This window comes from Onychomys torridus, chromosome 17, assembly GCF_903995425.1.
Source record: "Onychomys torridus chromosome 17, mOncTor1.1, whole genome shotgun sequence".
NCBI lineage: Eukaryota > Metazoa > Chordata > Mammalia > Rodentia > Cricetidae > Onychomys > Onychomys torridus.
The window spans coordinates 15,932,242-15,957,704 of NC_050459.1; the positions used below are offsets into that span (position 1 = coordinate 15,932,242).

General features: G+C 41.2%; 1 protein-coding gene across 1 annotated transcript; it reads right to left on the reverse strand.

Annotated features, from left to right (window-relative positions):
* Positions 1–9,728: 9,728 nt before the first annotated feature.
* Positions 9,729–23,641, reverse strand: Defb1 (defensin beta 1). The gene is made up of 2 exons (XM_036166955.1): positions 23,521–23,641; positions 9,729–9,934 (listed from the first exon to the last, which is right to left on the reverse strand). Exons 1-2 carry the CDS (start codon positions 23,579–23,581, stop codon positions 9,786–9,788), a joined length of 210 nt encoding a protein of 69 aa, XP_036022848.1. The 5' UTR covers positions 23,582–23,641; the 3' UTR covers positions 9,729–9,785.
* Between the last annotated feature and the right edge of the window lie 1,822 nt (positions 23,642–25,463).

Sequence of the window (25,463 nt, forward strand, 5' to 3'; positions counted from 1 at the left end):
CCATCTACAGACTAGAGCCATGATTCACAAAGAAGACAGGACGTGTGGCCTTTATCTTTCTGGATCTGGGTTACCAGTTGTGAACAGAGCAGCAATGAACATGACTAATCAAGTGTCTATGGATTAGGATAGTCAAAGAGTAGTATTGATGGGCTGTGGAGCAGATGTACATTTAGCTATTTTTTTTTTTTTTTAGCTTCCTGAGAGCTTTGAGTTTTTGCAACCTATTATGTTTATATTCACACCCAACTTTTCACTGATCAACTCAACTTCAAGTCCTTTAAAAAAATACTTTCAAGACTTACTTGTGATGCCCCAAAGATTCTTGGGTGTGTGATCTTCCCCTGAAGAATGGTTGACTTAGTAAGGCCTACACGCTTAGAAAAAAAAAAAAAAAACAACTGAGCCTCTTTTCTCCAAAGTCACCAATTTTCAATTATTATACAGATAGTGAGAGGTTTGTATGTCCAACTCCCCTTTCCATGCTGTGATTTGGTCTGGCTCCAGCTTGCACAGATTTTGTACATGGTGTCACAATCACTGTCAGATCATATGTGCAGCTGACCTGCTGTGTCCTGATGTTTCCTTGTAGTCATCCTCTACCTCTGCTCTTACACTTTTTCTGCCACCTCTTCCAAAATGAACCCTGAGCCATAGGATGTGTGAATGCAGTATATGTATTCCCTGTATAGCTAAACATTCTATAGTCTCTTATTCTGTGTCCCTTGGCCAGTGTAGGATCTATGCATTAATAATTCACTACAAACAGAAAGCTTTGAGATAAATTAATTTATGGGTACAAAGATAAATATTAGTTTCATACTATGTACATTTAGCAGAATCATAAGAGTAGATTTTTGTCCTAGGTTCTTTTGTCTGTGTAGGTATAGTTTTTTTTTTGTTTTGTTTTTGTTTTTGTTTTTTTTTTTACCTGATGATTATTCTGTAAGGGATTTATGTTTTGTAGGGAGAGTTAAATTCAATCAGAAAGTGGTTGGCTACTCCCATGATGTTCATACCATTATTACATCAGTAAGCATGTCTTGCCAGGCCAGTCATTGTTGTAGCTTGAAGAGTTCATAGCTGAGTATAATTAATGATTACTTTTCTCCTCCAGTAGCTTCCATAGCATATTCCAGAACTCTTAAAAGACTAGTCAGTAGGGATGAAGCTTCCAGGACCATGCCAATTTGATTTCATTGTGTTCTGTAACTTAAGTATGTGGCATCTTCAGCAATAGCATCTTCAATATCTGGAGGGTAACCAAGATCAATGATAATAGCTCATGATATTTGGGAGTCTATAGGATCTCACTGTCTAAAATCTTCAAAAGAAGTAACTCATTCATGCCACTGATAGAGCAGAAAATAATCACTACAGTGATGTAGCCCAGATACAGAAAGACAAAGGTCATTTGTTCCTTCATTTATGGATATTGGCTTTAATATCTACATTAGATATTTGTGTTTTATTTGGAATACTGATAGAGGTCATGAAATTACTAAGGAAACATGAGGGACTATATTCAGGGGAGGGAATAGAATGAATTAATATAAAGGGTTAAAAAAGAATAATGAGACAGGTGGCATTAAATGATGTAGGGAAGCAGAGAGTAGGGCAAAAAAGGAGAACGAGGAGAGATTAATAATGCTAAAGTCCTTTTGAAGAAGACATGTAACTCTATTACTGTAGCTTACTCTGCTCCCATCCCCCACATACATAGAAAGAGTAAAAATGGAATTAACTTTTAACAGTGTAAAATTGCCCCTATTATCCCTAGAAGTTAACAACACATTTAGCTGTTTGAGAATCCTCCTCTCTGATTTCCACAATAGCTGCTGTACTGGTGTGCAATCCCACCAACAGTGAGTTAGGGCCCCCTCCACCCACATTCTCATTAGCATTTGTAGTCACTTGTCTTCTGGATCTTAGCCATTCTGACTGGGATGAGATGAAATCTCAAGTGGTTTTCATTTACATTCCTTAATGACTAAGGATATTGAACACCTTTAAAGACACTTCTTAGCCATTTTTTTTTAATTTATTATATTTGTGTTTTAATTTTACACATCAGCCATGGGTTCCCCTGTCCTCCCCCCGACCCGCCCCTACCCCCACCTTTCCCCCAGTCCCTCCCCTCCATTCCCATCTCCTCCAGGGCCAAGGTTCCCCTGGGGATTCATTTAAACCTGGTGGATTCAGTACAGGCAGGTCCTGTCACCTCCTTCCAGGCTGAGCAGTGTCCTTGTGATAAGTCCAAGGTTCCAAACAGCCAGCTCATGCACTAAGGACAGGTCCGGGTCCCACTGCCTGGAGGCTACCTAGAAAACGGGACCCTAGGAAAGACACAGGGATCACCCAATGACAGAGAAATGGATGAGATCTACATGAACAACCTAGATGACAGTGGGAGTAATGAAGGGCAAGGTTCGAGGGAAAGAAAGCTTAGGGGAGCAGGAGATCCCAGCTGGATCAAGAACAGAAAGGGAGAACAAGGAATAACAGACCATGATAAACGAAGACCACATGAGAACAGGAATAGGCAGAGAGCTGGAGAGGTCCCCAGAAATCCACAATGATTCTTAGCCATTTTTATTGCTTCTTTCAGAATTCTCTGTTCAGATACATAGATCATTGCTTAATTGGGTCATTTGGTTTTTGAGTTCTTTATATATCCCAGATATTAATACCCTATTATAGATATACCCGACAAAGATAATTTCCCACTCTGAGGAATTACCCACCAATTGATTTATTTAGTCATTTCCTGTGTTTTCAGATTTTCATTTTTATGGGGTGTCATTTGTGAGTTGTTGGCCTTAATTCCTTATCTTTTGGAGTTCTATTCATAAAGTCCTTTTCTATACTATACTTACAGGGCACTGCCTATGTTTTCTTCTATCAGTCTCAGAGTTATAAGTTTCACATTAATAGATTTGTCCCATTGAGTTTGACTTTTGTATAAGATGGGTCTAATATTCTTCTATACTTAGACACCCAGCTTTTCTAGCACCATTTATTAAAGTTGCTATCATTTTTCCAGGGTGTATTTGTGGGTGCATAGTATCTTGGCCTTTCATACTATTTATGTTTTTATGATGTGACCCAGGCATATGGACTTCTTTCCTTGGTTGTGTGTCTGATGTGAGAGTCTTGCCTGACTCAGACTGGACCAGTACAGGAGCAGGGCTTCCAGAGCTAGACCTGATGGTATAGGGATGGTGCTGGTAGTTAAGTGCTGGGAATATCACTAGTCAAAGCCAGACACAAACTGCATGTCCAGAGCTAGACTTGGATGTGGAAATGGTTTGGACAGCCTTGGTTCTGGAAGGACTCACTAAGGAAAGCATGTACAGGGGCTATGGGGCTGGAGATGGACCTGAGAATATGGAGTCTCTGGAGGCAGGCTTGGCTGATGTATGTATACACTTTAATTTTCTTTTTACTTTTTTAGTTTTTTTTTTTTAAATTTTACATCCCAGCCACAGTTACCATCCTTCCTCTCCTCCCAGTACATCTCCCACACCCCTTCTGTTCCTACCTCCCAATCCACTCCTCCTCTGTTTCTGTTTAGGAAGGGTGGGTATCCCATGAGTATCAACAAAGCATGGCATGTCAAGTTGCAGTACGACTAAGCACCTCCCCATATATTGAGGCTTGGCAAGGTGACCCAGTATGATGAGTAGGGTCTCAGAAGCCATTAAGAGAGTTAGAAACAGCCCCTGTTTCCACTGTTAGGCGTTCCACAAGAGGACAAAGCTATACAACTGTAACAAATATGCAGAGTGCCTAGGTCAGTCCCATCCAGACTGTGGTTCTCTGATCAGTCTCTGTGAGCCCTGATGAACTCAGATTGATTCTGTCAGTTTTATTGTCCTTGACCCCTATAGCTGCTATAATCCTTTCTTCCTCTCTTCTGCAGGAATCCCCCAAGCTCTGCCTAATGTTTGGCTCAGGGTCTGCATCTGTTACCCTCAGTTGCTAGATGAATCTTCTCTGATGACAGTTGGGCTAGGCACCAATCTGTGTGTATAGCAGAAAATTGTTAGGCGTCATTACATTGATATTTTTTTCCCTCCAGTCATGTTTGGTTCTATCCTAGGTCTCTGAGTCATCCAGCCTGAAGGGCCTGGTGCTCCAGGTAGTGTCAGGGGTGGACTTGTCCTCCTGGCATGGGTTTTTTTTAGCCTAGGCCAGTCATTGCTTGACCACTCCCTCAATCTCTAGGCTACCTTTACCCAGCATATTCCATAGGTAGGACAGATTGAAGGTCAAAGGTTATGTGGCTGGGTTGCTTTCCCACTCCCTCCACTAGAAGTCTTGCCTGGCCGCAGAAGATGGTCAGTTCTGACTACATTTCTGCTATGGCTAAGAGTCTTAGCTGTGGTCATTCCTGGGAGAGTCCCTTGTGCCAGGTTTTTACCCTGAAATGCCCCCTTTTTCCAGTAGTCTATTTTAGTACTCTCCCTCTTCATCCCCCCACCCCCGCCATGACCTGATGGCTCACATTCCAATCCCCACCAACCCTCAGTCTACTGATGAAATCTCTTCTATTTCCCCTTCCCAGGGAGATCTGGGTATCTCCTCATGAACCCTTCTTGTTACCTAACAACTCTAGATCTGTAAATTGTAGCATAGTTATACTTTATTTTACAATTAATATCCACTTATGAGTGATTACATATCATGTTTGTCTTTCTCAGTCTGGGTTACCTCACTCAGAATGATTTTTTTCTAGTTCTATCCATTTGCGTTCAAATTTCCTGGTGTCCATGTTTTAATTGGATTATTTGGTTTGTTAATATCTAATTTCTTGAGTTCTTTATATATGTTTTGGGAATCAGCTCTCTGTCAGATGTAGGGTTAGTGAAGATCTTTTCCCATTCTGTAGGCTGCCATTTTGTCCTATTGACAGTGTCCTTTGCCTTACAGAAAATTTTCAGTTTCATGAGGTCGCATTTATTAATTGTTGATCTTAGTGCCTCTGCTATTGGTGTTCTGTTCAGGAAGTTGTCTCCTATGTGAATGTATTCAAGATTATTTCCCACTTTCTCTTCTGTCAGGTTCAGTTTATCTGGATTTATGTTGAGGTCTTGGATCCATTTGGTCTTGAATTTTTTTTTTCTTAATCCAGTCTTCCATGATGCATACTTATGCTGGTTCTATATTTTGGTTACTGTGAAGAATGTTGTGAGGAATATTCAAGTGCACACATATCTTTCATTTCTATATTTCATTTGTTTGTACAAATATACAAAAGTGAGAGTGTACCATTGTAGTAGAATTTACCATTAGTTTATTGAGAAGTTTCCATATAGTTGGTTGTAAAAGTTACACTAGGGGAAATAGATGGCTCAGAATGTAAAAGCAGTTGCCATACAAATTGGCAACCTGAGACCAATCTCAAAAGCCCATGTAGAGGTAGAGAGGGTAAGGGTCCACAATGTTGTCCTTTGGCTTACACATGTGCATCATGGCATGCACAGACCCCCACATCTTTCTCTCACACACACCCAAAGCCACATGCATATACTATTACTAATAATAATCAATTAAAATAAAATTTAAGAATTATACTAATCACATTATCAACATCATACCAAGGTTCTCTCTTTCCCACCAATGTATGCACCATTTTTAAATATTGAGAGAGAGGTTATATCTTGTAATTTTAATTTTAATTTTATTAATGATTAGTGATTTTAAGAATTTTTCCTGAAATACTTGTCCATTTGTCCATGTTATTTTTAGAATGTCTGATCAAGTCTTTTGGCCCATTTTCTTTCATGTGGGTGTTGGGGGACATGTGCGTGCATGAGTGTGTGTGTGTGTGTGTGTGTGTGTGTGTGTGTGTGTGTGTATGTGTGTGTGTGTGTGCATGCCAATGCAGAGGTCAAAGGAGGATAAGGCTGTCCTACTCTATAAATATCTGACTTATTCCTCTAAAACAGAGTTTGTCCCTTACCTAGAGCTAGGCTAGTGTAGTGGTTTGAATGAGGATTGCTCCCAAGGTTGAGGACTTGTTCCCCAGTTGGTAAAACTACTTGGGAAGGATTAGAAAGTGTGGCCTTGCAGGAGGAGCTGCATCACTGGGGCAGGAGTTGAGGTTTCAAAGGACTCACGCCATTCCCAGTGTCTCTCTCTTTGCCTTGAGGTTGAGTGTCAAGATGTGAGCTCTCAGCTCCTGTTTCAGCGCCATGCTTGCCTGCCTGGTGCCATGCTTCAGCCATGGTGGCCATGAACTCTAGAAACTGCAAGCCCCAAATTAAACTCTTGTATAAGTTTCATTGGTTATGATGTCTTACCACATCGATGGAAAAGTAATCCAAGACAGGTGGCACTCCCCAGAACTCCTTCGGGCTCCTCCCCACAAAGCTGTGGTTACAAGCACATGTGGAGGCACAAGGCTTTTTTTCACATGGGGTACTAATGATTCAGACCCATGCCTTCATTCTTGTGTAAGAAAGTCTTACATACTGAGCCATCACTTCAGCCCTGCTTTGCTGGTTTTTAAAAATATTTATTTATTTATTTTATGTTAGTCCATGAGTGTTTTGCCTGGATATATGTCTGAGCACCATGTGTGGTGCCTGGTACTTCCAGAAGGTCAGAAGAGGATACTGGCTCCCCTCCCTGGATCTGTGGAACTAGAGTTACAAACAGTTGTGAGCTGCCACATAGGTGCTGGGAGGCAAATTCAGGTCCTCTTGGAGTGTTCTAAACTACTGACCCATCTCTTAAGCTCTATGTTGCCGATTTTCAATTGGCTTTTGTTGTTCTACCTCGTTGTTGTAGCTACTTAGATAATGTGGTGTTAGCCCACCTTTATATATGATTTGGAAACACTTTCTGTTACTCTTTGTGTTCTCTTTCTGTCTTTTGCTACTCCAATTGTCCAAAATAACCGTTTACTGTTTTTTAAAATTGCAATCTATATTTTAAGGTCATGCATAAGAAACTGTTGTTCAGACTTATGGAGCATTTAAAAGTAAATTTAGAGCTTGATTTTTCATATTTATGTATTTAATCCAGTTTATATTGGTGTTTTATCTGATACTTTTTAGTTTGTGATTTATGAAAACCAGATGCAGAACCTCATCCCAGGAGGGGCCAGAGGACAATGTAAGATGAATTTCCAGACTCACAGCATGTTTACTGTTACTGCTAGGGAACCAATAGAAATGGGCAGTCTTCTTAAAGAGGGAGTACAGATTTGCACCAACGCCCCCAAGAAGACAAAGACACTGAGCTAATTATGGTCATCTATCTGACAGGAACAAATGCTACCACCTGAGAAAAATTGAGCAATGACATTCTTGAGGAAATGGTGACTACACCTCCTAAGTCAGATGGCTTGTCAGATCTGGCTGCATTTCTCAGGCATATTTCCTCCCTCCTTTTCATTCTAGATGTATCATGAGACTATAGTTACCACAGAACACTAGAGGAAAGTCAGAGAACATCACCCATGAGGAACATACCATTCTTCAAATAAGTTACTTCAATTTTCTATTTTATACAAACAAATATGTGGGAAACATGTGTCCAAATAGATGCTGGAGGAATAGGATCATGAAGTGAACACATTAGAGCACTCCAGATATATTTCTGTTGGCCTATGAAGCAGAGATTTTGTGTTTAACATAACTTAGGAAGCTGAGAGGGCTTTAACTATGTGAAACAAGTGGATAAAATACAAGTAAATTGGAAATGTGATTTTTTTCCTGTTTTAATGGGAGGGTAGGAGTCAAGAGGCTTAGAGTTATTAAAATATGAACATGGACTTGCAACTCTAATGGACCCATACTTCTTTGCTCGCTCTACACACTCACACTAGAAGGATCCAGAGGACAGTCTCTTCACCATGGCTATGAGAAACAGGTTGTGAAGGTTGCCAAAGTATCCTTAGTGAATCAAACATTTTCCTTTGTTGCAGATCAGAACCCAGAGTGGGAACTGTGGCCACTAAATTTGGAAACCAATATGTGACGAGGTTGACTGGTTCTGGGGTATGAAAAACCAAGTAGCAACATGTGACTACCAAAGTAGAGTTGGGTGTGCCTACTGAAATGGAAAAGAGAATCCATGTAAAATTAAGAATGGCCTCACCCAGGGACTATCTGTGGAACTGTGTAGTGTGGAGTCTTGGGAGTGACATCAAAAAAGAAGATGTCACAATTCTTGCTTTAATTGTGTATGAAAAAAATGTGATCGTTGTCAGAGTTAAAGTCACTAAGTCACTTGTGCCAACCCTACCAAATACGAATGAAATCAGGGGATTATGGGAAAGTTCTCAGTCACAAACCTGCGTTTAATCACCACAAGAGACTCTCATAGTGATCAGCTGGACCACCACAGTGTTCTTTGGGGGCTTCTGTGAAAGGATAACCGCCAGCAATCCCGTGTTCATGGCTGGGTTGTGACCACTCTTGCTATCCATTGCCACCAAGACCTATTTTTCTAAACTCTTCGATGTAATTTTCCTCATTTTTATTTGTGAAATCTTCCCTCGGCTTCACTCTCTTCAACATGCCCAAAGTTTGCCACACCTTGTCTGTTCCCACTACAATGCTTTCTATTTCCATTGCAATGATCTGATATGGTGTTTATTTCTTTTCAATATAAGTAGTCTCAAAGACTTGTTCTTTGGCTCTTTAATCTCATTTCACATTTGTATGAGAAGATGATTTCTAAGACAAAAACACCAGAAACATATGTTTTCTATCAGTTAATAGACCAAAGTATGTGTTTATTTATATGCAAACTTTGGTTAGTTAATGGACCAAAGTGTGTGTGTGTGTGTGTGTGTATGTGTGTGTGTGTAAACGTTAAGGAAGAGATTAAAGGCATGGATTTAAACCCCTGTGTCTATATTACTGAGTATGTTTGAGTCCAGTCAATGTCCTCTCCAATGCTAGCATCTTCCTGATGAAAATTACTGTAAACTACTAAATAAATTCTTTTTGCAATGGGACTTTCATTTTGGCCTGGGGAATAGAGGCACAAGTGCCCTTTATTAATCTGCTACCTGCCAATAGTAGATGATAAAGTGTCAGAGGCAGATTAAGAAAACAACAGCATTATGTGTGCGATCAGGAGATGGAAGTGTATTTTTGGGGAAAACTGAATGTATGGCCGCTTTTGTCCACTTGTGGGCATCTGTAGACACAGCAGTGAGATGATCTGAACCACAGAAGGTCCAGACCTAACACAGATGTGTGATAGACAGCTAGATTTAAAAGCTGTGCATAAATAATTTTTACATTGCTGATCTGGGAATCCAGACACTACCCATGAAGAAGGAACTTTAGTGGGACAATTTACAGTTATAAATGAGGTTCTGATGCTAAGGCTAACTTATTACTGCCCTAAACCCTGTAAGAAGACCTTGGTCCTGGATCTGCAGATGGAACCTTACTTAACTGACTGCTGAGACCATGGAAGAGCATCCTGTTTGGCCCCAGGAGGTCTGATAGCTGTGATCACTACCAAGTTCTGTGTGGCCTTCCTGTACTGGATGTTTATAGTTTGGTGATAAAAATGAAATAAAAGTAATACCACTCAAATTGTGACCATCATTACTCAGGGCCAGGCAGGTGTTCTGGACTTTCCAATCTCTTGTTCTAAGCCCTATACTTCAGACTTACACTTTTAAAAGCCTCTTCTAAACTGAGACATGGAATTTATTTTGATCTGATATAAATAGGCTTTGAAAACATTTCCTTTATTAAAATACTAATGGTTTGTCCCTCACTTGTCTTTTATGTTCATTCTTCAAATCACTGTCAACTCCTACAACAGTTAGGTTTCTCTGGTTTACAGGTTCCCTGTAGTCTGGTATGAGAAGGGCAACTGGAGCGAAGACAGAATCCTCCATGTTGGAGGCATCGGTATTGGTCTGTTCTGCGGCCAAGACTTGTGAGAAGACCAGCACCTACAAGGGGAGAGCAGACATGTTTAGACTTTTAGCTGTAATCCCAAAGATTTGAAAACATTTGGTAAATGTAAGGTAGGGAAGCTGGTAGCACATAAGAGAATTCTCTCTTACAGGCAATTGTTATGAAATTAATCTTGAGCCCCCTAAGTAAGCTACACTTCAATATTCCAGTATGAAGAGGGGGCTCACAAGCCCCCACCCATAACCAAGGAACTATTGACAGTTGATAGCTTCTAGGGGTAGATAATTCAGGTTTTGTAAAAAAAAAAAATATAGCCCCTGGTTATTCAATATACAACAGTGAGCTGCACTGTGAAATCTTAACATCCTAGTTGCTTAAACAAGACCTATATGATAGCAACATCAGTTGTCATTACAACATGCATGGGGGAAATCTCATAAGGCCCCACTCATAGATGAAGAGCTATAGACAGTTAATGGCTGCTGAGAGAGGCAGAGTGAGTCTTTTTCCAGGGATGAGCCCATGATAGGTTAACCAGCACTAAGCACATATACATATAAGCAACACTGAATCAACTGAGCAGGTTGTGTTTGGTGATAAAAAATCAAATAACTCATCACTTCAAAGAAGAGGTGATAAATTTGAGAGGGAGTGTGGGAATGTAGGAAGAGTTGGAAGAAGAAAGATTAGGGTAGACAAGCTATAAATACAGTCACTCATGAAAATCTCAAAAAATTGTAAAAGAAAGATGTAACGATTGTAAATATATATTCATCATTGTGGTGGATCCAATTTCCTAATACAAACACTATTGGGCATGAAAAGAGAGAGAGAGAGATGTCAAGATTCAGTGCTAATGGATGACATCAGTACCCTAGTGTCAGTAGAAATATCCCAGACAAAAACACAGAAACTTCAGAGTAATTGTAACACAGATCCAGTGATTGTAAGGACAGCCATATACTATTCCATCTCAAGGCTCTAAAATACACAAAACAAGTTTTAACAAATAATTGTTAAAATATTTTTGTATCTTATCAGATTACAATAGAATAAAATTAGGAATTATCTTCAAGAGAAATGTAGAAACACATGAATATACTGAAAAATACGAAGTTTGCTTTTGAAAAGTCAGTATGTTATTGAAGAAATGGGGGAAGGTATTATAAACTTCACAGATGCAAATGTAACTTAAACAACCAATTACTGTAACCCATGAATATAGCAATGCACAGTCTAAGGACATTTATAGCTATCAGTGCTTGCAATAAAAAAATAAGACCTCAAGTAAGCTAATGACAAACCTTGACATATTAAAAAGTAATATCAACACAAAAGTTAAATTCGTAACAAGGAAATAAAACAATAAATATCAATTAGAGCTGAAAATAATGAAATTTAAACCAAGAAATAGTCAAAATGTCAATGAAACAAAGAATTGTTTCTTTGAAAAATCCCAAATAAACCAGGAAAAGAAGGATCATGCCTTCACATAACAAGGTTTATATTTGGCAAACTCATAGTCAACATTATACTGGATGGGGAAAAGTTGAGAGCATTGCCTTTAATACCAGGAAGGAAATGACTGTATGTACTCTCACCATTCTTATTTAATATAATGCTTCTGCTAATTACTTTTCTGTTGCTGTGATAAAATATCATGACAAAAAGCAACTTAGAGTAGAAAGGGATTTATTTTGCTTTATAGTTCTGGGACTGGGGATAAAGCCCGTCAAAGCGGGGAAGGCTTGTCAACAGTCAAGAAAAGCATGGTGGCAGGAGCAGGGAACCAGCTAGTCACATTTCATCACACAGGAAGCAGAGGGACAGAACAGGAAATGGAGTGAAGCTATAAACCCTCAGGAGCCCGTGACTTCTTCATCCAGCAAGGCTGCCCTTCCTGAAGCTTCCATAATCTAACCCCAACAGTGCCATATACTTGTGACAACATATTCAGACTTATGAGCCAATGGGGGATATTTCTTATTCAAACCATAATATTCTCCCCATGGCCTCTTAAGGCTCATGGTCATCTTGTGATCAGAATGCATTTAATCCAACTTTAAAAGTCCTCATAGTCTTTAACAGTCCCAACATTGTTCCAATATCCAGTCTCTTCTGAGACCCAAGGCAATCTCTTAACTGTGACCTCTGTAAAAATTAAAAAAAAACCAAAAAACAAAAACAAATAAACAAACAAAACCCCCAAATCACACACTTTCAACATTCAACAGAATATATATTTCCATTACAAAATGGGGCAATCTCTTAACTGTGACTTCTGTAAAAATTACAAAACAAATTGCACACTTTCAACATTCAACAGAATATATATACTTCCACTCCAAAACGGAGGAATGTGGGCATAGCAAGGAAAGATTAGACCAAAACAAAACTGAAAACTACCATGGTAAAAGCTGATTCTGCTGGCCCATGACAGTATCTAAAGTCTCAGTTTCAATAGGTTAGACGGAAATGACCCTCCAGCTTTGCTACCTGCAATGTACATTTTTCTCTCAGGCTGATTTTTTTTATTCCATTTCCTGTTTGCAATTCTCCTTGGCAGATACCTCATGGTTCTGGCATCATCTCAGCCACAACCCAGGCTTCACAATGACAGCCTCATGCAATGGCCCCTTGGGGATTCCCTGAAGGAACTCTAACCCTGCTGCACATTACCTGGTCTCCTCAGTTCTCTAAAACTGCAGAGGAAAAACCCATGACCCCCTTCATCTTCCATAGTTCTTGTCTTCAAAACAAGTACCACATAGACAACACTATCAAGTTCTGTTTCCAGCTTGAGATGGTCCCTCGCCACTTGGATTTCAGTTGCAGAAGCTTCTGAATACAGCTATCTCTTAACATGGAGGCCCATCTGAGTGTGGTCTTGCCCCTCAGAGAACCTTTCCTGATGTTCTTGTGCAGATCACACAGCTTTTGTTTAACATACTCTTTTTTTTTTTTTTTTTTTTTTTTTTTTTTTTTAGTGGTCATTATAAATGTTTATTGATCTTAAGGATTTTCTTATAAAGACTTTTGTTTTTAGTCTGCTAACATATTTTCTACCAAAAATGTCAAACACTGTGCTCTACAAATGTCAGTGTTATCTGAAATGCCCACTTTTCTGATAATAGAATACCCTCCATTATACCCACAGAATCGTACAATTTTTTATGTATATTTAAGTAGCATATTTTAGGTTCTTGAGTCAGTGATAAGAGGCTGTTAATGTATTCTTATTGAAGTGTCATAATAGCATTTCCCCCATGTACCTCCCCCAGTTTTAAACTATATAAAACTTGGCCAAAATGGTACGAATTCAGTCTAATGCAATCTTTGTCTTTTAAGTTACCAGTTTGCTCCAATTACCCTCTAGTCATCCAAACAAAGCTTTCCTTACAACACAAGGAGTGGTTTTAAATATTACAGTTAAGAAATGTAGCCATTGGCAAACTGTTCTTTGGACTTCAGCATATGATTGAAGTCTTAGGTTTCCTGGTGACCTTTTCTTTCCAAACTGCACATTTTTATTTTTCCTAGCATGTGTGTTGTCCCTGTTGATTGTAGAGCTGCATAACTGTCATAATAATAACATAATAATGCCACAGGCTCAACCCTGTCTTATGTTTAAAATTTCCTAACAAAACAACAAATCAACACATCAATTTTTTTCTTTTTAAGAAATTTTCTATTCATTTTACATACCAACCACAGATCCCTCTCTCCTCCTTCTTCCCACCCTCTCAGCTTACCCCCTCAACCAACCCCTCATTCCCACCTCCTCCAAGGCAAGGCCTCCCATGGGGGAATACAGCACTTTTCAATTTAGCCTCACACAAATTCCCAGGCCATGGACAGAATGCAACCAGATTCTTTGGCAAAAATTTTATGAATGACCTCTAGCTCAGGTACAATTTGAATAATTTTCCCCTCTGAAACCTCATGAGCCAAGGCCTCCACTATCTGAATTTCTTTCAGAATTCCAGGATTTCGAATTGCTCCAAAATTCCACTAGAAAAGCTCATTTAACTCTGGATACAGAATTCAGTGACTTTTCTAGTCAAAAGTTCCAAATTCTCCCATACTCTTCAGAAATATGACATGATCATGTTCTTCATGTCAACAACTCCACTATCCTGGTACCAACTTCGTGCAATCCCAAAGTTTTGGCCCAGCAGAGAAAGCAAGAGAATTAACTGCAAGTCAGAGAAAGTCATTGGCAACTGTTCATCTAGCTGAGGGGTAATATCTTGAAAAGGTAACAATCAATTCAACACCAAAAGTTAAATGCCAAAAGAGAAAACAGCAGGAAACAAATAGATAAGTGAATTAAACAGATTCTTTTCTGACGAAAAAGGACAAAATACTAATGATTTTACACACACACACACACACACACACACAACCTGCTAAGCTTTTCATTCACTAGGGAAATGCCAATCAAAACCACACTGAGATCCCATGTCACCACCGTCAATTGGCTTTCATCAAGAAAACAGTACCCAAGCACTGTTGGGAGGGCACAGGAAAAGAGGAAGAGCATGCATTTCCAGAGAGAATGGAAAGTAGTGCAGACACTGTGACAATGAGTATGGAAGAGCCTCACAGAGGTAACACTAGAACTACTGTGTGACGTCATCTACACTAGCCCTCGGCGTGCACCTGTCGCATGTACGTTAACGCACCACCTGCAGAGGTACCTGCAGATCCACGCTACTGCGGGCACTATTCACAGTAGCCAAGGCATGGAACCATCTTAGATGTCCTTAAACAGGTGAGTGTACATGGTGGTGTTCTCTGCTGCCATAATGGAGAGAGAAAGCACCATACGGAGAAAGGATAGAAGTGATGAGTATCAGAGAGAGAGGAATAAGCCAGACACAGGATCAAGCATCATGGATGTTCTCTTTCCTACGTGGAACCTGGGGCATAAATGAGTGCCTGAAGAAGAAAGGGGATTAGGAATATTGTATGGGAAAGTGAGGATAAAGATGGGGAATTAAAGGGGTGAATTTGATCAAAGTCCATGATATTCATTAATGGAAATGTAATATGAGCCCCATTGTGTTGTATATTTAATATGCACTAGCTTGAAAAGGCAGGAATTAATTATCTCTGTATTTTAATCATCTCTTATATTAAGGGTACAAAGAGATACAAACTTTATTTTCTCAAAAAGCTTAATTTTGGTTCATTGTACATCATTAAAATTATTGAAATCCATAGTAATTTGCTCTGGCATTTATGTAATTATACTTTCTACATAAGTTTTAAGGACAGAGGTGTTTCCACTCTCTGCAGAGTATTTTATCTGTGATTTCTCCTGATGTCTAATGGACTAGGTAAATGCTCCAAATATGTCTTAGTAGTATGGTCCAACCCTGTAAACGTTAGAAATATTTCATCTATACATGTCAAACATTTATGAACAGTGTATATCCAGATTTGGCTGCACATTTATAATTTATTCTAGGAACTATAAACTAGAAAATAACCCAACTTTATAGGAATATATTTTTTGAAGTGCTGGATTCAAACCCAGGGTGTATGGAACCAGAGACTGTCATGTAATGAGAGAAGCCGGTCCTACAAATGTTAAATATTGGATGTTGTCTCTTATATGTGGTGTGAGGGCCCATGGGAATGATAATGGTGCTATTGAGGATGTAGAAGGGGAAACAGTGAGGGAAGATTAGGAAGAGTCATAGGCTTTGAGTATAATCACAGGACATTGTATGTATGTATAGAAATGACACAATAGAACCAGTTACTTTGTATAGTTAGTATAATGCCAGTTTTCTAGTTACACTCTATCCTAGAACAAGTCTTTTATATGTCCAATCATAGATCACCACACCTCTCAAATTGGCAACTGAGGAGCCTAGATCATCAGATCTCCCCAGTTCTCATTCCCCAAGGCTGCTCACTTTTCCTTTCATGGTTGATTAAAAAATTAAAGTTGTTCTAGCCATCTAAGGAATACAATGCTTTACCTAACTTATTGACAGGGAAACTGAGGATCAGAGAGAGTGAATGAGTTGACCATTATTCCATCACAATCAAATCAAACTCAGCCAAATCCCAAAAGTCATGTCTCTGCCATATCGGCTCTCAAGAAGATGGACTATCCTTCAAATGACCTTCAGATAGCTGTACAAAACTCAACTCTACCAACTAAAATATCTACACAAAACAAAGTGAGTTAAGAGACATGTTCTGGTTTGCAATTTTCTTAGATATCAGTTTGGGGGAGAAGGTTCACATTTCTCCATTAAAGAGTTTCTGAATGTTTTTTATGCCATCCGTCACACAGCAGCAGTCTAGATCTGTAGGTATCTGCTGTGAATGGACAGCGATGAACTTTGGAGCAATGTTCTCTGGCACAGCTGAGAAGGTAGTGTGGTACATTTCCATTGTCATCTTAACTGGACTGAGACTTACATAGGGCATTTGTGTCAATGAGTTTAATTTTCCTAACAATTTTTCTGTTTTATCTAAATTTTCAAGTTTATTACCATAAATTTACAACAATTTAATGTTGTTCAAATATGATGTACAATCATGCCTTTTATGCCTGACATTCTAAACTTCACCCAGTAATTATTCTTTAATTATTAATACATTCCTTGACAATTTCATATTTTTGTATTTTGTATAATACATTCTAGTGACATTCATCTTTCCACTCCCACCTTTCCACCTGTCATGGGACTTAGGTCAAGTTAATCATCCACCAAATGGGATAGTAATGCTTCATTTTCTGGGCATCGGGATTGTACTACTTTCTATTTTGCTCCATAGCTAACATCATGACTCTTGGCCTTCCTGTCACCTTGCCTCAGTGTCCTAAAATCACAGAAACTTTTCTAGTCAAGTACCACAATAGGTGTTGGCTAATGGAATGGCAAAGTGATTCTCTACCAGGAAATGAGGAACAAAATATGTCTCAAGGACCGTGGAGGGGAATGGGGGAGGGAGGAAAACAGTTTGTGACAGTGAGCAGGGCAGGGTTGGTTTTCATGCAATCATCACATAGTAAATCTGCAGCAGGAAGAAGTGACAAGGACCTTTCATGCCACTGAGGCCAACCATGACCTAGAGTAGGGCAGACGCTTAAGGATTCAAGGAAGAATGACCAAAAGCACAAATGAAGAAGATATACTAAAAGACTGAGTGTGATCTTTGTTTTTTTATATAAGAGATCTGTGAAAATAAGTTTTCTTAAGGAAGCTTTGGGGAACAAAGACACAGGGAAAATTGAAATCTGAGAATGAACATGCACTGACCAGGCTGCAGGTGTCGAGATTTGTGTCCTCAGTTTCTCTGCTTTAAATACACCAGAGAAGCTAGAGCCTTCATCTAGTAACTGGTAGAAGCAGAGGCAGAGATCCACAGCCAAGCACCAAGCTGAGCTCTGGGAGTCCAGTCAAAGAGAGGGAAGAGGGATTGTATGAGTAAGGGGGTGGGGGTCAAGATCATGGTGGGGAAATCTACAAAGATAGATGAATCAAGCCAGAAGGAACTCACAAACTCTAGACCTACAGCTGTGGAACCTGCATGGGACTGAACTAGGCCTTTGCATACAGAAGACAGTTGTGTGGGTTGGTCTGTTTGAGGGGCCCCTGGCAGTGGGATCAGGTTCTATCTCTGGTACATGACCTGGCTTTCTGAAGCCCTTTATCTATGGTGAGATGCCTTGCTCACCCTTGATGCAGGGAGGAGGGGCTTGGTCCTGCCTCAACTGAATTTACCAGACTTTACTGACTCCCCATGGGAGCCCTTACTTACCCTTTTGGAGGAGCGGATGGGGGGGGGCTAGGTGGGAATGGGAGGAGGAATAAGAGGGGGATCTGTGGTTGGTATGTAAAATGAATAAAAGTATTCCTTAAATAAAAAACCTAAAATAAATAAAAAACCTCCCAATGGCAGAGAAATGGATGAGATCTACATGAACAACCTGGATGACAGTGGGAGTAATGAAGGGCAAGATTTGAGGGAAAGAAAGCTTAGGGGAGCAGGAGATCCCAGCTGGATCAAGAACAGAAAGGTGGAACAAGGAATAACAGACCATGATAAATGATGACCACATGAGAACAGGAATAGGCAGAGTACTCGAGAGGTCCCCAGAAATCCACAATAATACATCCTCTGTACACTGCTGGCAATGGTCAAGAGAAAGCCTGATCTGACGTAGTCTGGTGATCAGGTGTCCAAACACCCTAACAGTCGTGCTGGAACTCTCATCCAATAATTGATAGAAGTGGATGCAGAGATCCTCAGCCAGGCCCCAGATGGAGCTCCAGGAGTCCAATTGTCGAGAAAGAGGAGGGACTGTAAGAGTGTGAATTGTTGAGCCCAAGATTGGAAAAAGCACAGGGAAAAAGAGCCAAATGAATGGAAGCACATGAATTATGAACCAAAGGCTGTGGAGCCCCCAGCTGGATCAGGCCCTCTGGATAAGTGAGACAATTGAATACCTTGAACTGTTTGGGAGGCACCCAGGCAGTGGGACCCGGACCTGTCCTTAGTGCATGAGCTGGATGTTTGTAACCTTGGGCTTACACAGGGACACTTTGCTCAGCCTGGAAGGAGGGGACTGGACCTGCCTGGACTGAATCCACCAGGTTTAAATGAATCCCCAGGGGAGTCTTGGCCCTGGAGGAGATGGAAATAGAGGGGAGGGGCTGGGGGAAGGCGGGGGTGGGGGTGGGAGCAGGGAGGACAGGGGAACCCATGGCTGATGTGTAAAATTAAAACAAATATAATAAATAAAAAAGGAGAAAAAACAACAAAAAATGAGAAAATTAAAAAAAAAAAACAACCAAAACCCCCCAAAACCAAAAAATCCTAATAAATAAATACACCCTGAGCACTACAGGTGAGACTCTGTGATAGTACGGTGTAATTATAGGCCAGTGTGAAGTTTTAAAAAATGCAAATGAATATTGAAGAATTTCTGATGAAAAGATGAAAAGTTTTAGAGTAAAATATACCTTCAGACTGAAGTGGAATGGATTGCCAAAGGACAATGGTGGTAAACATTAAGGTTCCAATTCACCCATCTCTTCCACCAGGTCTACAGGTAGACTTAGTGTTGAAACACATACTGGCAGAGAGGTTGGGGCCATGGGCTAGAGTAAATGTGAAACGTGAAAGAGAAACTTAGACGTAGGGGAACCATCTGGATTTTCCCATTGGTGGCTACATACCCACACTGTTGCCCTGACTGTGGAGCAGAGACCGAACGTCAACCATAGGCAAGAAGGCAGCCTGTCAGAGTCCTTGCTGTTTTGCTATTGAGAGAAAGTCTTCCTCCAGGTCAGGACAAGGAAATTGGCTGCCAGCATGTTGGGGAGGGGCCCAGGAAGAAGCATGTTCCTTCAATTGGAGGTGTTAAAAGAAAAGTCGATGTTGCCTTGGAGGTGGGGTGTTTGTGAAGTCATGAGTGGAGGCATGAGAAGAGGAGGGTCATCAACTACACTTGCCACTCCCAGAGAAAGCAATAAAACTGTAAACCATCTTAGACACAAGTCAGTCTCTCTTCTGAATTCAAGTGGCTTCCAATACCCCTGTGCAGTGGGCAACCAAGGCCAGCTTCAACCCTCAGCAGCGCCCCTCCTCAACTTCCTGGAGAGATGCACTGCCCATCTAGACTCTTCTTGAGAGGGAATGTGTGACTGATGATCTCTTCAGGGTTCTTGGGAAGTGAGTGAAAGGATACAGGGTTGGGGATCTGAGTGGATGTGTGTTCTTGTCATCAACCTGTCTGAGTCATAAAAAGGTCTGTAGAGCAGGCATGGCATAGTGCTCATTGTAGAAGATATCCCAGGACACTCAGATGACACTCACAAAGCTGTCCCTATAGCTGAAAATCAAAACCTATGGTGTTTTGATGCTGCTTTGGAGTATGCCTGTTGAACTCTACATCTTGATAACTAGGGTCCCTCTCCAACCAGACATGGAGGCTATACAGCTGGTTTGTTTGTTTATTTGTTGTTTGTTTTGAGCTAATGGAATGTGTGGTTTCTAGATGGAATATGGAGACGATAGCAGGTAGATTTCTTTTTCTTTTTCTTTTCTTTGGAGCTGAGGATCAAACCCAGAACCTTGCGCTTGCTAGGCAAATGCTCTACCACTGAGCTAAATCCCCGCAGGTAGATTTCTATTACTGAAAGCTTTTATGGGAATTTGAAGAGACAGAAAGGATTAGGACAATCAGATCAGGGTGATTTCCGGATGAGACACTTGAGAGGAAAGGATGGTAACAGGTCACACAATACTAGTACCCGGAGTCATTTTCCTGTTTTAGTATAGGCAATAGGCCTAACCTAGCAGGCTTGTGTCTAGAGTTTTCAGGGAAGCAAGGGAGGAGCTTGTGGAGCTGTGAATGCCTGCATTGGTAAGCTGGGTTAATTCTCTGACCTTTAATTAATTGTCACAGGTGCAATAGGAAGAAGCATGGCTTTGATGGTAGGAGTTCCTAGTGACTGCCTGATGTCACCTTGTTCAGTCTCCAGACAAGTCAGTGTCTCAGAAAGCTATTTTCTATTTTGTCCCTGTCTCAACCCATCCCAGATGTGTTCTGCCTCATAAAGCATCTTGATCTGTCCCTGACTAGCCATAGGTTTGCTGATAGGATTTCCATCCCCTCTCTCAGTGCCTCCTTACATAACCCTGCTTTACCTCTAAGCCTTGAGAGTCCCTGTGAAGCCATAGGAGGTCTGGGACTGAACTCCTGACCTACTGTTGTTTATCCATAAAATGTGGATATTGATTCTATGTCTATCTTGGAAATATAATGAGGACTTAATGTAAATGTCCTATTGATTTGTTTCTCTCCGACTTTTTATATATGACATCTATCGTCTCGCCTGTCACATACAATGTCCTCAGCAGCCAGGCATCTCAGAGTTCTGTGTCTAGTGGTCTGAAGGAAAGTGATAGGTTGTGATAGAGTCTGCAGAGACTTGGGGTAGGGACATCTGTGTAGAGTAACAATCCCTAATCAGTCACATTCCACATTGGTAGAGTAAGAATATAGCCACATCTCCTGTTTGTAACAAAAGATGAGTCTTACATTTATATGTGGCATTATCGCCATTGTTAACTGTTGAGAAACAAGTAATGTTTGAAACATGATGTCCACCAAATGACTTCTGTTTCTCCTTCTGTCTCAATCTCTTTAGTGAAGCCTTTCTTGATGTCTCAGAGGAGGTTATCTCCTTACAAGGTCTCTTGTCACCTGAACCCAGCAGCATTTCCCAGGGCAGATAGAGTTACTCACTTGTATAGTTAGATTTTGAGCTGTGTTTTCTTCTCGAATTGAAGGTTTATAGACAGCTGGAGACCTCTCTCTCTCTGGCTCATCCTCCTTCCCCTGGCAATAGCTGTACATGTTTGTTTCTCACTAAGTATTTGCTCAGTGGCAGCCTCAGTCACCTTTGGTTTCCAAAGACCTAGGCTGAGATCTTATAATGTTGACATCATTCTGTTTTCATGGACTATTTGTACAGGGAGATAGTGGGGAGCTCATTTCTTTATCTCCCAGGAAAACAGGCTGGTCCTGTCTTGTGGAGTCCTGTGGACCAGTTGGACAAGGGAAGGTCTAAGGACTCTGCCAGAAATGAATGATGGGGATGGTGCCTGTGGGGGTTCAGATGGGACATGAAATCAGACCAGGGACATACAGCCTTCCAGAAACAGAAGCCAGCACCCTTCACACTAAACTGAGTTCAGCAGGCAGTATAGGTCTAGAGAGAGTGTGGCTGGAAGGATCAAAGCAACTGAGCCAACAATGACAGCGAACGCATGAGGTGATAGGTACAGTATCTAGCCAGACCTAACTGTTTCGTAGTGTATGCAGTCCGCAAAACAGCATGTGGTGTGTTACAAACCTATGTGATTTTTACCTACAATCTATGACTGTATCCAAACAAAGCAAAACAAGAACTCTCAAAATTCACACTCCAAAACCTAAGCCGAGCACATATATGCAAGATCCACCTGCAGCTTGGCTCTGAAGACTCTCAGGAACCTATGTGTTAATGCAAAAACACCTGGGGAGTTTCATTTTTCCTCTCCACCTAGAGCATATGGACCAGGCCAGCATATCAATCCTAGAGGAAAATACTTTTATAGACAGAATCCTTCCCTGTGGTCAAATATAACCTTGCAGTATACCAGGTGTTCCTCAGTGGTCCTTCTTGGCCCTTGGGACCCTTGGAGCGATCTGAACATCACCATATTGGCTTTAGGCATGAGATAGGCTCTTCTCTTTACTATATCCAGAGAGGTGGCTAAAGAATTCTTGTACTGACAGATTATACAGAAAGGATATTTGTATCCTAAAGGAATACAGTATAGTGGCTGTACCTAGGAGTTTCTAGCAATCCTGGTAAGTATTGCTGGATCCATTCTTACAATGAAGGATCAGGAAGTACAGCTGAGTCTGCCCACCCTTGAGAGGTGGTCCTATTTCCATGGTTTGAATGAGCTGCCTAGTATCACATTTAGAACAGTAGACAAAAAATAAGTCTTCATTCTGGAAAATATGCTTTTAAATTTTCTTGAATTTGGGCCACAAGAAGGAAATGTCTCCTTATTACTCAGTGAAAGCATTCCTACCCCACCCCCAATACGTGCTAAGACAAGTGTGTCAAATAGCATGCACTGTGTAGTCAGCATGTACTGGCATTTCTTAGACCCTAAAAAAAAAGTGTAACTTATTAAATGCATTTCTTTACCTCTCTAATGAACCATTACCTCACCATGAAAAACAGTATGTTAAGAATGCACCTGGATTCAGATTTCACATGGGAAAATTGGGGCATAACTATTTTGAAACACACCCCTCCAGAGGCTAGCAATAGCCTAGAGAAAAACAAAACAGGATTTTCCAGAAAATCTCACAACTAAAATTCCTTCCCCAGGACCCTCCTAATACAAATATGGAAATAAAGCCCAGAAATACATGACTTACTCAATATTACTCTGAGAGATGACTTGGGGGAAAATATGTCCTTAATAACTACTTCAGGGTCCTATCTCCCATGTCAGGGACAGGCTGCTGTGGCCCAGATAGTCTGAGTATCCTCTGGATAGATGTGAAGCCCTTCCATTTGACGGGTAAAATCTGCTTGCCAGAAGAATGTGGCTACCGGGGAATGTGAAAAGTCATCTGTCATCTCTTGACTGCTTACCTGGCGTTTCCAGGCATTTACAACTGGCTGAGCTGGCCTGGTGAAGGGGCAGTGGCACTTTGCCTGCAGCGGGATACTCAGGAATGCTCCACCCCGGGACCCAGCTGAGGGAGGCTAGTGTGTCTCCCTGGATCAAAAAGCTTGTTTCTTAGTGTGAAGAATCTTAGCACAGGGAAAGCAGACTCCCACACAAGACCTATCTCAGATTCCAGGTACAAACATCACAGCTGGAAGATATACACTACTCACTGTGAATTCCCTACCGGGCTCATTTTGCTGCTGCCCAGCAGTTGACCACAGGCCACTCAGGTGGCTCTCCTGTTGCTAGGCTTGCAAAACCAGGAGATAGCTATTACCTATTCCCCCTTAGCCTCTGTGTCCCCAGTCCCAGTCAGGGCCATCAACAAGTTCCCAAGGCTTACCTGGCCCCATCTGGGAGAAGAGAAAAAATAACATCACCAGGAGAAAGTAATGAGTTTTCATGGCAGCGGCGGTGGCCAGCGTCCAGAGTGCAGAGAGGACAAGAGACTCCCAGGTAGCTGAGCTGACAGATGCTTCCAGAAGCCTGAATGAGCTTGTTTTTTTTTATAGGAACACTGGTTGCATAACCTCATAAATAAGCTGAAGGGAGGCGTTGCAAACCACAGTGCAGTTCTAATGACACCTCATGTTATTCACCCTGAGAAGAGTCCAAGTCCTGTGGGCACATTACCTCTCCCCGGCTCTAGCTGGATTTTTATTTTTCAGCCTGGATAATGGACATAGGCATCTCTTGTCAAGCCTGTTCTGATTCTCAGGTTGAGATTCTAAGAGACTCTTAGCAAGGCAGCCCCTATCAAGACCTCTTGGGTTAGATCAGTTCAGAAAGCTCGTGAGACGCCCAGTAACCCAAACAGGTGACTCTGTGGCTCCAGGCTGCTGTGGTTCCCTTTACAGTGCTCAGGGTTTATCTTCTCCTGGCACGATGGTGAGCTGATTGCTGGGATGGAAGCAGTAGTGGAGTTGCTTTCTCATGTCTCTGCATTCAGACCTTACTCCCTGAGGGCCTCTAACTAGTGTTACCAATTGGGCACCTTTTTCTGGGGGTTTTCCAACTCTGGCTCACCAGAAAAGCATCTGAGTTAAGTCTAGGGAGGAGCAACTGTTCACCTGGTGTATGCTTAGCTAGGCTGTAAGTATTTGTTATTGTACCATTTTAAAATATCTTATTTTGCATAGAATTTCCAGTGCAAATCTATAAGCAGATACCCTAGAATATTATGAAGGATCTTATTTATAAGTAACACTAAATGCCTCTGCCCAACATGTAAGAAGTTCCAAAAAGCCAGCCCATGCATCAGGGACAAATTCTGGTCCCACTGCTATGGGGTCCATAAACAGACCAAGCTACACAACTGTCGCCACATGCAGAGGGCCTAGGTCAGTCCTATGTAGGCTCTCTAGCTGTCAGTCTAGAGTCTGAGCTACCATGATCTCAGGTCAGCTGTCTCTGTGGGTTTCCTCTGTCATTATCTTGATCCCCTGGCTCCTACAATCCTTCCTCCCAGATTTTGGCCCAATGCTTAGCTGGGAATCTCTGCATCTGCTTCCATTAGTTACTGGACAAAAGTTCTATGATGACAATTAGGGTAGAGCAGAGTTTCTTAAAGTGGTGCTAAGAAGCATATAGAACCATTGTTGGGGCTGGAGGACTGGGCTGTAGCTAAACTGGTAGGAACAAGGTCCAGTCTGTGCCACTTGATCTGATGAGGAACCTAGGCTGCAGCCACCTTGAAGGAGGCACCAGCACAGACTCTACAGAAACTATGGCCACCACCAGCAGAACAGCTTTCTATACTAAGACATGTACCTTTCAGATACAAGCACACACACAAGAACACGCAACCACACACAGATACCACAGAAGCATACACACACACAAGCATAAAAACACACACACAAGCACACACTCACACAAGCATATACACATAAGCATGCATATTCACACAACCATCTATTTATCCATATATATAAAGAGAGAGAGAAAGAGGGAGACAGCGAGATACACACACAGGGAGAGACAGAGACAGAGACAGAGATGGTAGAGACAGAAAAAGAGGAACTGGAAGAGTACCAGAGATGAAGAGAGATTAAGAATGGCTAAGACAGAGACAGGTTTGCCTTCAGAGAGGGAAAAAGTCAGAGACAAAGGGAAAGAGAAATACACAGAGAGAAACACAAAGACAGAGTGAGAAAGATTTACATGGAGAGACTTGTTTCTCTCCTAATCCCAACGTGGCCCTTCTCTCTCTGTAGCCATGTTCCAAGTCTGGATACTTTGCTGACTGCTAGAGCCTGAGTCCTAAGGTCGGCTACAAGAGATTCT